This window comes from Tauraco erythrolophus, chromosome 1 (assembly GCF_009769465.1).
Source record: "Tauraco erythrolophus isolate bTauEry1 chromosome 1, bTauEry1.pri, whole genome shotgun sequence".
Taxonomy (NCBI): Eukaryota; Metazoa; Chordata; class Aves; order Musophagiformes; family Musophagidae; genus Tauraco; species Tauraco erythrolophus.
Window position 1 is genome coordinate 114,486,423 of NC_141465.1, and position 13,247 is coordinate 114,499,669.

The following is a 13,247-nucleotide window of genomic DNA, read 5'->3' on the forward strand; positions in this document are numbered from 1 at the left end:
GTGAGCTAAAAACCAAAATCACCTTACCAGTAGTATTTAAACTTTTGGCTTTACAAGAATAGGTGGTGGGTTTTCATATGGAGCTGCATAGTTTGAATCTTTGCATATTACTGAGATTTTGATACATAAGTTTCTTTTCTGGGAGTCATCTTAGGCTAACTTCGCCTCTTGGCTCTTCTGCCATAATCTCCATAGCTCATAGGTTACAATATTACTGCTTTTCCTTCAGAGATGTTCATCTTGTGAGATGCTTCCAAGTCCCTCATGACTCTCTGAACTTGTATGGGAACCCGATCGTGTGTTCTTGCTTTTCAAGTCCTTTACTCTGATCTCTTCTAAAACAAGCTGTAGAAAAAAGATTCTTCTCATTTCAGGCAACCTTTTGTCATTCACATTCAAAGAGGTAAAAAAAAAAAACAACGAACAAACAAAAAAATAGAACTAGTCCTGCATTACTCGATCTAGACATGCAGCAGCCTTCAGCTTATCTAATGCTATGTACACTTGGCAGTCTTTTTCTTTAGTGGAGCTGATTTAAGCAGTGTGTGCCCCACCTGATCTACCCTGAGATTCTGCAAGAAGGTTTGATAGTACACGTGGTCTGAAAGGTCTGGAGGCAAGAACTCCTTACAGCTCCAGGAAAGAGACACAAAAGTATGTAGAGCCAAACACTTGAGTTCAGGGGCAGCACAACTATGAAAACAAAAATCATGTGTCATCTTGCGAGTACCCTTGCACACTGTCACACCCTGAATGAAAGTCCTTGATGTGAATGATTTGGGCCATTGAATGAAGCTGTAGGTTAACTGTTGAATGTTCTTACATCTCTTCATCTGAATGCTACTGCAATATTTTCAAGTAAAATTCTAGGTATCTTTCTTGCCACTTTGCATTGCCACCTTTTCTGAAAACATCCCAGAAAGCTAGAGAAGAATTAGCAACAAATCTACTATACAACAGAAATAGCTAATTGCTTTGAGTCATTTTCATCAAGAGATGGTGGACAAGATTTGGGGCCACATATCATCAGCTATCTGTTGAAAAAAAAAAAAAATCTTTCAACAGGACTCTTAAAGATTTTTAGTGCTGAGCAATCTTAAGGTTCTTCAGAAATGTGTATTGGTGTTACAGTATCAATGCATTGAATTTTAGAGGTAACATTGTATTTCATCATTAGTAGTTAGGTAGTTCCTACAGTATTTCAAGTTTCTGCATGAAGGACATTAATTTATGTAAGAACTTTGTCTTGGAATCTCATCTTACTGTGCTGGTTTGTAACCTATTGGTCACCATGCGTGGGATGCTTCAAAGTGGAATATTCAAAAACTGCCTTCAAAGTTGACTGTAAACGGGAAAAGTCTTTAGTTGAGGATGGGCAATCATAGAATCATAGAATGGTTAGGGCTGGAAGGGACCTTCAAAGGTCATCTAGTCCAACCCCCCTGCAAGGAACAGGGATATCTCCAACTAGATCAGGTTGCTCAGGGCCTCATCCAACCTGACCTTGAATGTCTCCAGGGATGGAGCATCCACCACCTCTCTGGGCAACCTGTTCCAGTGTTCTACCACTCTCATGGTAAAAAACTTTTTCCTAATATCCAACCTGAATCTACCTCCCTCTATTTTAAAACCATTACCCCTTGTCCTATCACAACAGGCCCTCCTGAACAGCCTCTCCCCATCTTTCCTGTAGGCCCCCTTGAGGTACTGGAAGACCGCTATAAGGTCACCCCGGAGCCTCCTCTTCTCCAGGCTGAACAGCCCCAACGCAATGAGTTACTTAGCAGCCAAGTATTTGCAGATGCTACCAAACTGTGAGGCTTCTTGTACCTGTTGGGATTCAAGTGATTTCTTCAGCGAATAGCCCGAAAGAAATGGGATGCAGTTGAAAAGGAAAGATGCAAGATCATATTATTGCATGGGAGTGCTCAACCATGGGAACACAAGATGGGGAGCAGAGAAAGGAGTAGGTGGCTCACAATCTGAATGTCGGTTAAATGTTGTGTTGTGAAAAAGGCAACAGGCAGGAAAGTATGGCACAGGAGTATAGCCTAGCCTGTTCAACACATACTGCCTCATCTGTTGCACGGTGTAGGCCAGTGGTCAGACTAATGTCCGTACCGGTGTCAGCTTTTTTTTTGGTATTGTGGCACAACATTAAGGGTGGAAGAAAGCCAAGGTAGTGTTGCGAATGCTCTCAAGAACGTCCTCATACTTGAGAAAGTATGGAAATACTTGTCTGAAATTTTTTGTGAGTAGAAAATAGAGATTCATGTTATTGTAGAGTTGCTTGTATTAGGCCATGCATATCCTCATAGTTACAGCTAGATATTTCTAATTCTACTTATATTTTGAGTTTCTATTTAATTGGCCTTAAACCATGGTTTGTTGGATGAGTTTTATGTAAGCAGGTGACACAGTGCACCTCATAAACACTACTACGTTTGAATTTTTGCTTGCATCTACAATTTAACTCTAAGAGTACACGGAAGCAGTTGAAGAATCAGCTGTTCGAAGATCAATCAGTTGTCAGACATTACAAAAGAGGGGCAGCAGAGCAACCTGGGCAACAAATCCCACAGCTGGCCTCTTTCTTTGCACAAGAAGTCATCTTTGCTAGGCTTTGTGACAGTGTACTTTGCACCCTTGCTTATAACTAGGTCTGTGGAAGTTGCCTGTCTGCTTTCAGAAACTGAAGTTGTTTGCTGTCCTTGTCGAGTTCCATGTAAAGCTTGGAAGATTGACAAAATTGAGTGTCTGTTCTGGAAATAAAGTGGTATTTCTTCCTTGGTTTAATAGAAGTTTCAAGGTTAGCACTTGCACATGTGCTACTTATTGTGGAAAGTGCTTCCAGTGACTCTTCTGCCTAACAGGTGTTGCTCTAAATACTTGTGTCATGTTTCACCAGCTTTGGTTTAAACATTAGCTTGTCTTGCCTTTATGTCCATTATCCCATATTCTCTTGTAACTTTGCTTCTGCCAGATGTCCTTACAGATCCCTCAGGTACGGCAAAAAGACAGTTTGAAGTGAAAGACTTCACTGAACATGTGGTAAAGCTTCTAAGTTGCAATTAAGATGCAGTGGAAAACTTCCCATGAAGTTTGGCTGGCAAGTGTTATCTCAAATGAAGTTATGCATTAAAGTCCTTGCTTTTCTTAAGTCCTCCTTGGAAAATTTTTCATTTAACACTGCAGGGGCAAGGGGTATGGCTGGTATATTGACTTGAAACTGCTTTTTCAGCACAGTAAAAGAATTGTTACGTGTGACTGTTCACACTATCCAAGTGTGGGAAGGAAAACAGTAGAAGTTGTAAAAGGTAAATTCTTGGATTGGTAAAATAGGTTGAGCTGGCCCTTCAGTGTACTCCAGAACAATGAGTTAGCAAATTGTGTAATTTATATTATCTCACAGACCTAGTGGTTTGGAAATGAATTATAAGATGATGGAAGAAGTTAACTTGGAAAAACCTTTTAACTGCTGTACCTAGCAGTAGTTTCTAGATTTATGATAAATACAGCAACAAGTAGTATACACAGTTGATTTAATTTACAGTTAAACTAATATAAGTGTTAGCTTAACATCTCTTACTGCAGGAGCTTGTTCTGCGAGGATCACTTCAGCTTCTTTGAGATGGAGGAAGAGCCATGCAAGAAGGATGCCTGAAATGTAGATGCCCAAGAAGGCCAGGACATAAGGCTGATTTAGGCTTAACGAGTGTGTGTGTCTCAGACGTCACGGATCTAGGGGCGAGTAGTTCTTGTCAGCTAAAGATGCCTTCTTGTCTACATGATGCTACTTGCCGTTTAGTTTCCTTCCCAGGACGTTTTGCCTTGTGGGCCATGTGTTGCACTACGCTTAGAATGAAACGTGTAGTTGCTGTGCAAATGAGACTTCATTTATCTCCTGTGGTCATCTCAGTGATTTTGAGATCCTTTCCAGGGAAAAGCAGGGGAGGAAGGGGAAAAGGATCATCTTAGAGTAATTGTGCAATTCTTCTCTGAGTGTCAGCTTGTTTGTAAGATAAATTTGGGGAATGGCTGTTATGCTGCTAAAGTAGTCTGCGCCCAAAGTTTTTGGAAGTCCTACTGATTTTTTTTTTTTTCTTGGCAGGCATCTGATATTGTCATTCTGTGTTGGATATCAGATTGCCTCACTAACATTTCTTGCTATAGCATGCAAGCTTCTGAAGCTCCCATGGGAGAGAATGGGCTGTATGGTGTGCTGCTGTTAAAAGAAACCAAGCAAACAAAAAACCCACCCAACCTAAAACCACACAAACCCAAAGAAACAACCAACCACCCAAAGGCACCCAGCTCTCCCCTGCCTTTAAGGTCTTGTTACATAGCCTATGTTGTAATGTTTCTAATGTCTTTGTTGCGGTATGAGGAGTTAACTCTTGTTTTCTCTAGTTCTTGTTAACTCTAATTTCCTTGGCTTCCTCAGTTTGAGTTCTGCAGCTGACTTGTTGCAATCTAACTGGTCCTTTTTTAATGGTCGTGCTTTGAAGCCTTGATTTACTTGGTGGTCTTGTATGAATGGATTATTAAGCCCTTGTGAAGCTCTAATTAAACTGACAATGTTCCTCTGATTCAACCAGACGGCTTAAGCATGTGCACATGTCCTCTACTGGCTAATGAAGTGTCTGTTTATTTGAATAGCCCGCTGAATCAGGGTTACCAAACTGACAGACTTTTCAGTTGATGCACCTTCTGACCTTTAAGTAAAACAATATCTGTAACTTTTTGTATAAATTTATCTGATATGCTGGTAAAATAAGGTCTGATTGGCAGGTACCTCTCCAGGTTTCCCCAGAGCTGCTGGTGGATGCTGTGTATTTCTATAGGAAATCTTGAGGGAGGAAAAACCAAGATTATTATGGATAAGTGAAGCGCTTGTAATATTATCCTCGGCAATATTCTATTTTTTTTCACAACTCCTGACTAATATTCTATTTTTTTTCACAACTCCTGACTAACTTTCCATTTACTCTTGATAGGTACTCAGTAAAAATGGCAAGGATATTCCACAGGTCTGAGTTTATCCAGACTTTTTTTAGGGCTACTGTTGATTTCTGCTTCACCATGCTTGTGCTAGTAGAGGATTGATTTATTTTTGCTTGACATCGCCCAAAAAACCTCATCCCTTGATGCCAAACATGGAGTACAAGCTGGGTATCAAAGTAGAGATTTCTGCTCTAGTTATCAGTAATGAGTTGCCCACGGAAGGATATAGTTCCCTGTGTTTTCCAAATGTTTGTTCATCTGCTTACTTAGGAAGTCTTCATTAAATACCTAGTGAGATTTAGGGCTTGTTTCTTTTGCTTAGTTGCACAGGCCTACAGGAGCAGTAGTTGGTTTTCTTTTTTTTTTAAATGTAGCGTTTGTAAGTGGTTGGAAGAAACAGAAGTAATAATTAGTGCTTTTTTACTGTATAAGACATTAGGTTGTCAGTTAGCCCTGTTTATGGAAGAGTGTATTGAGAGCTTCACAAAATGCTGTGTTAATGAGGTGTCTGATTTGTAATCCTTGATTTATAGCTTTTGAGGGTATTATTAACCCTGTTAGTAATTCTGTGACTTCTTGTATGTAAGATGAGTAAGTTCTGTGACGAGAGTGCAAATTGAATGAGGCTTATGCCATGATAATAAGCTCTGGAGAGACTAGTGATCTCATCTTTTGAGAATTGTCACCTTTTTTAAGTCTTCCTGTTACCATGTGACTTTCTTTCAGGTAAGAGATGATGGGTATTGAATAACCCTCGTGAACTTTCCCTCAGGTTCTCCTTTGCCTCTGCAGGAGGGGGTGATTGGACCCTGGCCCTTCACCTTGCTTTGGGTCAGGTAAAGAAGCAACAGGAAAATGAGGGTGTTTCCTCTGAAGTGCCAGATGAGCTAGACAGGAAATAAGGGCAGTGACTGTCTCGCTTGGTTTCAAATAGTCAGAGAAGTTTTCTAGTCCTGTGGGTGGATTCAGGAGAAAGAAGGGGAGTAATCCTGCATTTGAGAGCAAAAAAAAGATTTGAGCAAGACCGAAGAGGAAGCAGTAAAGAAGAAGAAATAGCATGTACTCCAAGATCCCAGGGGCAAGGGTTCTTGAATTAAAATTCTGTTACTGATGACGTTACCCAAACTGTACTGTTACACCGTCTTATACCTTATTCCATTGGGATTTCTTTGAGTGTTGTCACTACATAGTAGTGTTGAAGTACATAACACAGCTTTCTTCCCTCCAACATACCTTGTTTTCCCTCCACCAGTCTGTAACAGTTTAAGCACAGTTATGGTCTACTTTGTGTTAAATTTTCAGGTACAGTGTAAGTGAAGCATGACATGAAGTTATAAATGTAATCCCTCATAGCTTAACAGGGAAGCAGGGAATGATGCAGCCATTCTTGTCATGAAGAAGGTGCAAAACGTAATCTATGTCTGAAATGGCTGAATTGTGCACTTTGTCTTGCTCATTAACTTAATCTGTAGATTTGCATCCAGTTTGGGGTTGGTTTCTCAGTGAATCAGAGTTGGGTTTTTTTTTTGGACTACTGTACCAATGAGTGAGGTGAGAGAAAATAACTTGCAAAGCAACTTCCCCTCCTTCCCCCTGCCTGCTTCACTTTGTGTGGAAGTGGCCTGATTCTCCTCCCACCTGTTTGGCCCAAGAAAGCTCAGTCATTCTGGCTATCTGATCCTCCTCCTCTGCTCAGTAAAGCTGTCCTGACTGCTGTCATGTTCTCCAGTTCTCCACCACCCAAAATTCATTTAATCTCTAATGTTTCTTGGGGTTTTCTCTTTGCCTACGTGCTGTTCTGCATCCTGCTTTACTTTAGAGGTCACCTCTCTTCTGTTGCTAACTTGTTGATCTACTTCCCACAGTTTTTGATGGTAACTAGGGATTGAGGGCTCTCCCACAACAGACCCTGCACCTGTCTCAGGAGATCCCTGAGCTGCCAACTGTGGGGTCCCAGAGGCTCTTCAGAGAGAGCTGGTATATGCTCACTGTATTCTTGCACTCATTCCCGGCTGGTTGCTTTTGGCCGTGGTCATGGTCTGGTTTGATTGAGTCTGACTATTTTTGTCTTTTATTTTACTGGCTTTATTTGTGTAAAACTGATCTAGTCAGACTTCAGAACTTTACACAGCAGATGTCTGGAAATGCTGCCATGTTTAGCAGTTTTGTGATACGTTTCAGACTTCAACATATTTATTGAGTTTTGTATGGGAAACATGATTCAAGATGGGTGAAAATATGTAGCCTCTAACTGTCATAGTGCACTAAATCTTGCTGCTTGGTGTACTGTGGTGGCTGTCTGCCTTGACAGGAGTCAGATCAATTTCACTCAGTATTACGCATGGAAAACATCTTTTACATTAAATAATTATTTAATTTGGGAATCTAGTGTATTTTTCCAAAACAAGGCAATTCTTGAGCTGAAAATAAAGGAAAAATCCTTTACCATGACCTTCTGAACATGGTCATTTAAAGATCATTGATGTAATCCTGTACTAGGAATCTTTGTAAAAAATTAAAAATTCAATCAACAGAAATGAAACACTTTTGTTGCTGGCTGTTTCAGTAAAACATTACTGGAATGGTCAAACTCCAAAGAGTCTTCTACCGTAAGCCAGAAGCACTGCTTGTGATTCTTCATCCTGGAGAGTGCAGAGCAGCTCTGTCTCCAGTAATTTGACACACTGGATTAACTTACCTTTGCTTTTCTGAGCATGGCGCTAGTGCCCATCTGGTCAGCTGTCCTGGGTGTCCATGGCAAGGTGTTGGGACTGCAGGGGCATCTGTGCGGGAGAGGCCCGGGCTGCCCAGTGCTGGACGCAGCAGAATCCCGCAGGGGACAGCTGAGCCCCTTGGCTGAGGTGGCAGCACCTCTGGGAAAACATATTTAAGAAAGGCCAGAAGGCTGCACAGACAATGAAGAGTAAGGGGAAAAAAGTGAGAAACAGCCCTGTGAGCACCTAGGTCAGAGGAGTTTCCCATCACTTTATCCACAGAAAAAAGACCACCTCAATATGACATTTCTGTTCTTTAAGTGCCCAGAAACAGCTTGCGAAAGCTTGGGTCAAGAATCTGAGAAGCTGTGGCACTAGGAAGCTTTGTGTTGTTTTTTTCCCTGTATCTTCTCTTCATGGATAGATGCTGGAGAGATCACTGAAGGAAGTCTTTTAGGAATATAAACTTGTTTCCTGCTGGTTTAGTAGTATAATATGGAACTGGAGCTTTTTGACTCAGATGCCTTAGATGTGAAAGAGATGCAACTTTAAATACTTGCCATCTTCGTAAGGGGGTTCATGTATGCAGGTTTCTATATATCTTTGATGGTTTGCTCAACCCTATGCAAAACCCCGACTCCTGTTCTCGGTTAAAAGTAGAGAGAGAAATCCAGACTCCACGTCAGTGCTGGCCTTCGAGGTAATCTGTTCCTCAGGACCAGCAGCTGTGTAGTCCCGAGTAACTAGTTTAGCAATCTTAGGTTTTTCTTTTTTTTTTTTTAACATCTGTCTGTTAAACTGGTGGTACAAAATAGGAAACGCAGCACTTGGCACCAGTTTGTGGCTTTGCAACCCTCTGGAGAAATCTGGATCTATAAAGTGATGAATGAGTTACAATAAGGCATAAATATCATGTGTTCGTTTCTCACAATTATAGTGTTTTATCTTGTCATGTAAAGAAAAAATATCATGCTTAGATCAGCACAGACAGATCACAAAGTGAGTACCTTTAAATATCAATAAGCAGAAGAATGTGTAACGCTTGGTTTAGCACAATTATTCAAAGTTGTACAGCTAAGATAAGGAGTGTGTTTTCTCTCATTTTGGTTGGTTTAAGAATGGAGAGAACACTAGACTGGAAACCGGGTGAGGATTTGCTAAAACAGAAACCAGTTATTTTTGTGTATGCCACTGGTACCATTTTTTGAACAAAGAGAAAAACTGGAAAACTACATAATCCAGCAGTTAGTGACCGTTTGTCACCTAAAAGCAGTGTTTGACTGGTCTGAAGTCTTTGCTTTTCATGTTCTGCCATTCTGTGTCCTGTATGTCAAGATCTTTGTCAAAAAGTGCATATGCACTTCAGATGATGAGCAACTTCTTGAACGATTTAGCAGTGGTTAACTCAGCTGGAACCAGTGGTTAAACTAGCCTGCATGGGATTGGAACAGACTGCTTTAAGCATGAATTTCACTGCAGTAGTAGGGTTGAAATATTTGGGGTGAGAGTGAAACGTGAACACTTGATTGATTTTTTTTTTTTTTTTTTTTTTTCCTCCCAGCAGCAGCTGTAAGCAAAAATATTTCTAGAGTAGCGAATACTGTTTGAATTAACAGCAATACTTTGAATGTGTCAAAAGCCATGAAAGGCATTAGGTTATACCAACCCCACAGTTGAAAAGGATGTATCACAACTACTCTGGGCACAGGCATCATGCAGGAGTGTGCAGCAGAAGCAAGGCATGCATTCCTAGGCAAGCGAATGTAGTTTTGTGGCTTCGTGACCCAAATTAGTATGTCTTTATGGGGTCCTGTTAAAACACTGACTCGTGTCAGTGCTAGTTCAGGTGTGTGTTTACTCTGTGCTCCATGGCATAGTCCAGAGATGCCGTGCTGTAGTTTGGGTGCACTTCTCTTAGAAGTCATGTTTCTTCCTAATATTTCTGTTTATTCCTTAGGCAACAAGAGCCTCTCTGACTCAACATTGTACCAGTTTGGGGGAGTCGCTGGGCAAGGAGAATGATATTGCTCTTATTATTGATGGCCACACGCTGAAGTATGCCCTTTCATTTGAAGTCAGGCAGAGCTTTCTGGACTTGGCACTCTCCTGTAAAGCAGTCATTTGTTGCAGGTAAGAAATTCTGGGACTCTTTCTGGTAACAAAATGGGCACAAAGCCTGTGAAGTTTTACCTAGTTTGTTAACTTTCCTTTTTTGCTTATAGTGCTCACAGGAAAAATAGAAGTGGGGGAAGTAGTGTGATATTAAAAAGCAGGCAAGCTGCAGTGATGAGCCACTTGATAATATAATTGATTTCTGTGTTGTGGAACTACTATGAAGTGAGGCTGCGCTGGGAGGAGTAAAGGAAGACTGTAGAGAGGTGTTCCTCTTATACCACAGACAGGTCTGTGAAAGTGTTCGTAAGGCTGACTGACATACCAACAAAGTTTAACATTTCAGTTCTTTCTGTTCTAAAGGATGCTCTGCAGTGCAGCAGTAGAGTTTGCACACCTTCAGGGTGAGCATTCAATCCACTCCATATATTCCTTCCTGGTGGTACAACTCTGCTAGTGCTTGGTAGCAGTCTCGTGCTGGAAAGCAACTTGGTTAGTAGTTTCTATCCTGCTCCGGTGGAGGAAGAAGCAAGTCCTCCTCTAAAATTAAGTGCTATCTAATAACACAATTCTCTGCCACAGTCAGTCCCAACTGAGTCCAATCTCTTTTATAAAACAATGAAAGATCATGAGGAAACATTATACCTGATTGCCTGATTATGGTAGACACTGGTGAGAAGGAGTGGTATGGATGTGGTCATTTGTAGGCAATCGGAATTGGGTAGCAAGAAGTTTGTGTCACTGTTCAATTCAGCTCTAGAGAAGGTCTCTCGATGAGTTTATCTTGACTTATCAGTTATGTATGCTATGCAAGAATGTGTGTAGAAGTGTAATTTGCCCAATTTTAAATGTTAGACTACCACTTGCTTTGACCCTGTTTATGGATTTAGCCATACACAGATGTGGTCCGATGTCATGACTAATTCAGATGAAAGTAAAGTAAGAACCCCAAGAAAGTGAAGACCAAAAGCTGAACTGTTTTACTTTCTGCATAACAGGAAGGCTACATCACTTTTGAGACATTATGCAGCTTTCAGGACTGTGTGCGTCTACCTGTGTATGTGTGTGTGTTGGTTGCTGGTATTTGAGAACTGTCACCTAGAAAGGATTGTTGGTTTAGGTGGACAGGAGTGTTTATCTGCATCCTAGAAGCAAAACCTACTTTGCGGGCAATGACTATATGGAGATCTTGTACTACGGTTTTGTAGTCTTACTTGTTTTTATATACATGTGCACTAGTGTACAAGTATTGCACGGCAAAAGCAATTGCAGTCCATGCATCTGAAAGAGATAAACCCATTGGTGTTTTCCATCTCTGACTAGTTTCTTTGCAAGTGCTGTGACTCATGGGCTGGTGTACTGCAGGGTGTAATACTGGGGCTAGCGCTGTTCAATGTTTTCATCAATGACCTAATGATCAGATGGAGTACACCCTCAGCAAGCTTACAGGTGATACAAAACTGGGAGGAGCAGCTCATACACCAGATGGTGTTTCTGCCATTCTGAGAGACCTTAACAGACTGAAAAACTGAGCAGAGAGAAATCTCATAAAGCTCAAGAAGGGGAAATGCACAGTCCTGTACCTGGAGAGTTACAGCCCTATACACCAGTAAATTCTGGGGGTTACCAAACTTGAAAGCAGCTTCGTCCAGAAGGACCTTGGAGTTCTGGTGGACAAGCTGACCATGAGCCAGCAATGCATCCTAGCAGCAAAAAAAGGCCAACAGTATCCTGGGCTGCAGAATGAAGAGCATTGCCAGCAGGTCGAGGGAGGTGATCCTTCTTCTCTACTAAGTACTGGTGAGGTCACATCTGGAGTACTGTGTCCATTTCTGGGACCTCAGTGTAAGATACGAACAGGTTTAAAGGAGACAATCCAGCGCAGGGCCATGAAAACAATTAAGGGACTGCCCCATCCCTGGAAGTGTTCAAGGCCAGGTTGGATGAGGCTTTGGGCAACCTGGTGTAGTGGAGGGTTTCCCTGCCCATGGCAGGGGGGTTGGAACTAGATGATCTTGGAGGTCCTTTCCAACCCAAACTGTTGTATTCTATGACTGGAGCATCTTTCATATGAGGAGAAGCTGAGAGAGCTGAGAGTGTTCAGCCTAGAGAAGAGAGGCTCAGAAGGGTTCTTATCAGTTTGCATAAATACGTAATAGGAGTTAATGAAGATGAGGGAGGCAGGCTCTTCTCTGTAGTGCTCAGTGACAGGACAAGATGCAACAGACATATTAAAAATATGAATGTCTGAACACAAAACCCCCTGCTACTTTACTGTGAGGGTGGTCCAGCACTGGAATGAGTTTCCCAGAGGAGTTGTGGAGTCTCTGCTCTTCAGAGACATGAAAAACCCAACTGGACGACATGGTGCTGGACAACGTGCTCTGGCTGACCCTGCTTTAACCAGAGGTGTTGGACTAGCTGATTTCCTGCAGTCTCTTCCAACCTAGGTGATTCTAGGATTCTGTGACTAGGGACAAATGTCTCATTTTTTTCTACCCAGTGCTCTTTGTCCTTCGCTCAAGTCCTGTTCTATATGGTTGTCAACTGCAATGACTTTCCTAAATTGGTTCTTTAATAGTAATTTTTTTGCTACTACTGATTGATTTTTTTTTTTAGTTTTTTTTTATTGTGCAGAGTGTAGAGGGAGAGGGCATGACGTGTTAGAGGAGGGGGTCTCACTTTTGCAGGGGTTTCATGGGAGTGAACAGAAATGTTTTACAGGAGGGAGCTCACACAATTGCAACAGGCTCAGATGTAGGGCCAGTAACAAGGGCAGCACTCTCCTCTTTGTGCAAAGCTACCCTGGGCTTAGAGAGCACCAAGTACCTGGGAAGGGAACTGACCCGATGTTGTAGGCTTGCGTCGTTGCATTTGTGGGGAAGTTAACAAACATTGAGCAAACACAAAGCTCTTATTTTCACATTCTATCACAGTGCTTTGGTAGAGATGCTTCTGAGGCAGTTTGTTAGTTTATTTCTCAAGGATTTGCCAAGCTAGGTCAAGGATCTATGTAGCTGAAAGAAATAATAAATTGAAAATTATTAATTGTATGGCATTAATAAGTGTAATTAAATGAAGATAATGAATGGTCCTGTTTTGCAAGAAAATGTGTAATACTGGACACTTCCTCTCGGCTTGGACTGAGCCAACAGCAGTTTTAATTATTAGTGGATTAGCAAATTGAGGAACTACATGGAAAAAATGCTGTAAAGTGTAAATCAAAGAGGAAAAGATGATGTAATTTCATAGGCTTTAAAAGAGGAATAAAAATAACTGAGTTTTAAATCCCCACGGAAAAAGAGGAATGTCTTTAATAGCCTTTAAGGCTTTGCAGGAACCTTCCATTTACTTGCCAGGTGCTTGATACTGAAGAAAGAAAAACATTATTTTATTTTCTTTCTACTCTGGGCTCTT

General features: G+C 41.4%; 1 protein-coding gene across 3 annotated transcripts in view; it reads left to right on the forward strand.

Moving 5' to 3' along the window:
* Positions 1–13,247, forward strand: part of ATP8A2 (ATPase phospholipid transporting 8A2) — a 350,180-nt gene that overhangs the window by 133,987 nt on the left and 202,946 nt on the right. For all 3 annotated transcript variants that reach the window (XM_086613205.1, XM_086613213.1, XM_086613221.1), the window contains one exon: positions 9,676–9,848. In XM_086613205.1, the coding sequence (XP_086469331.1) occupies positions 9,676–9,848 (173 nt within the window). The remainder of the gene's footprint in view (positions 1–9,675; positions 9,849–13,247) is intronic.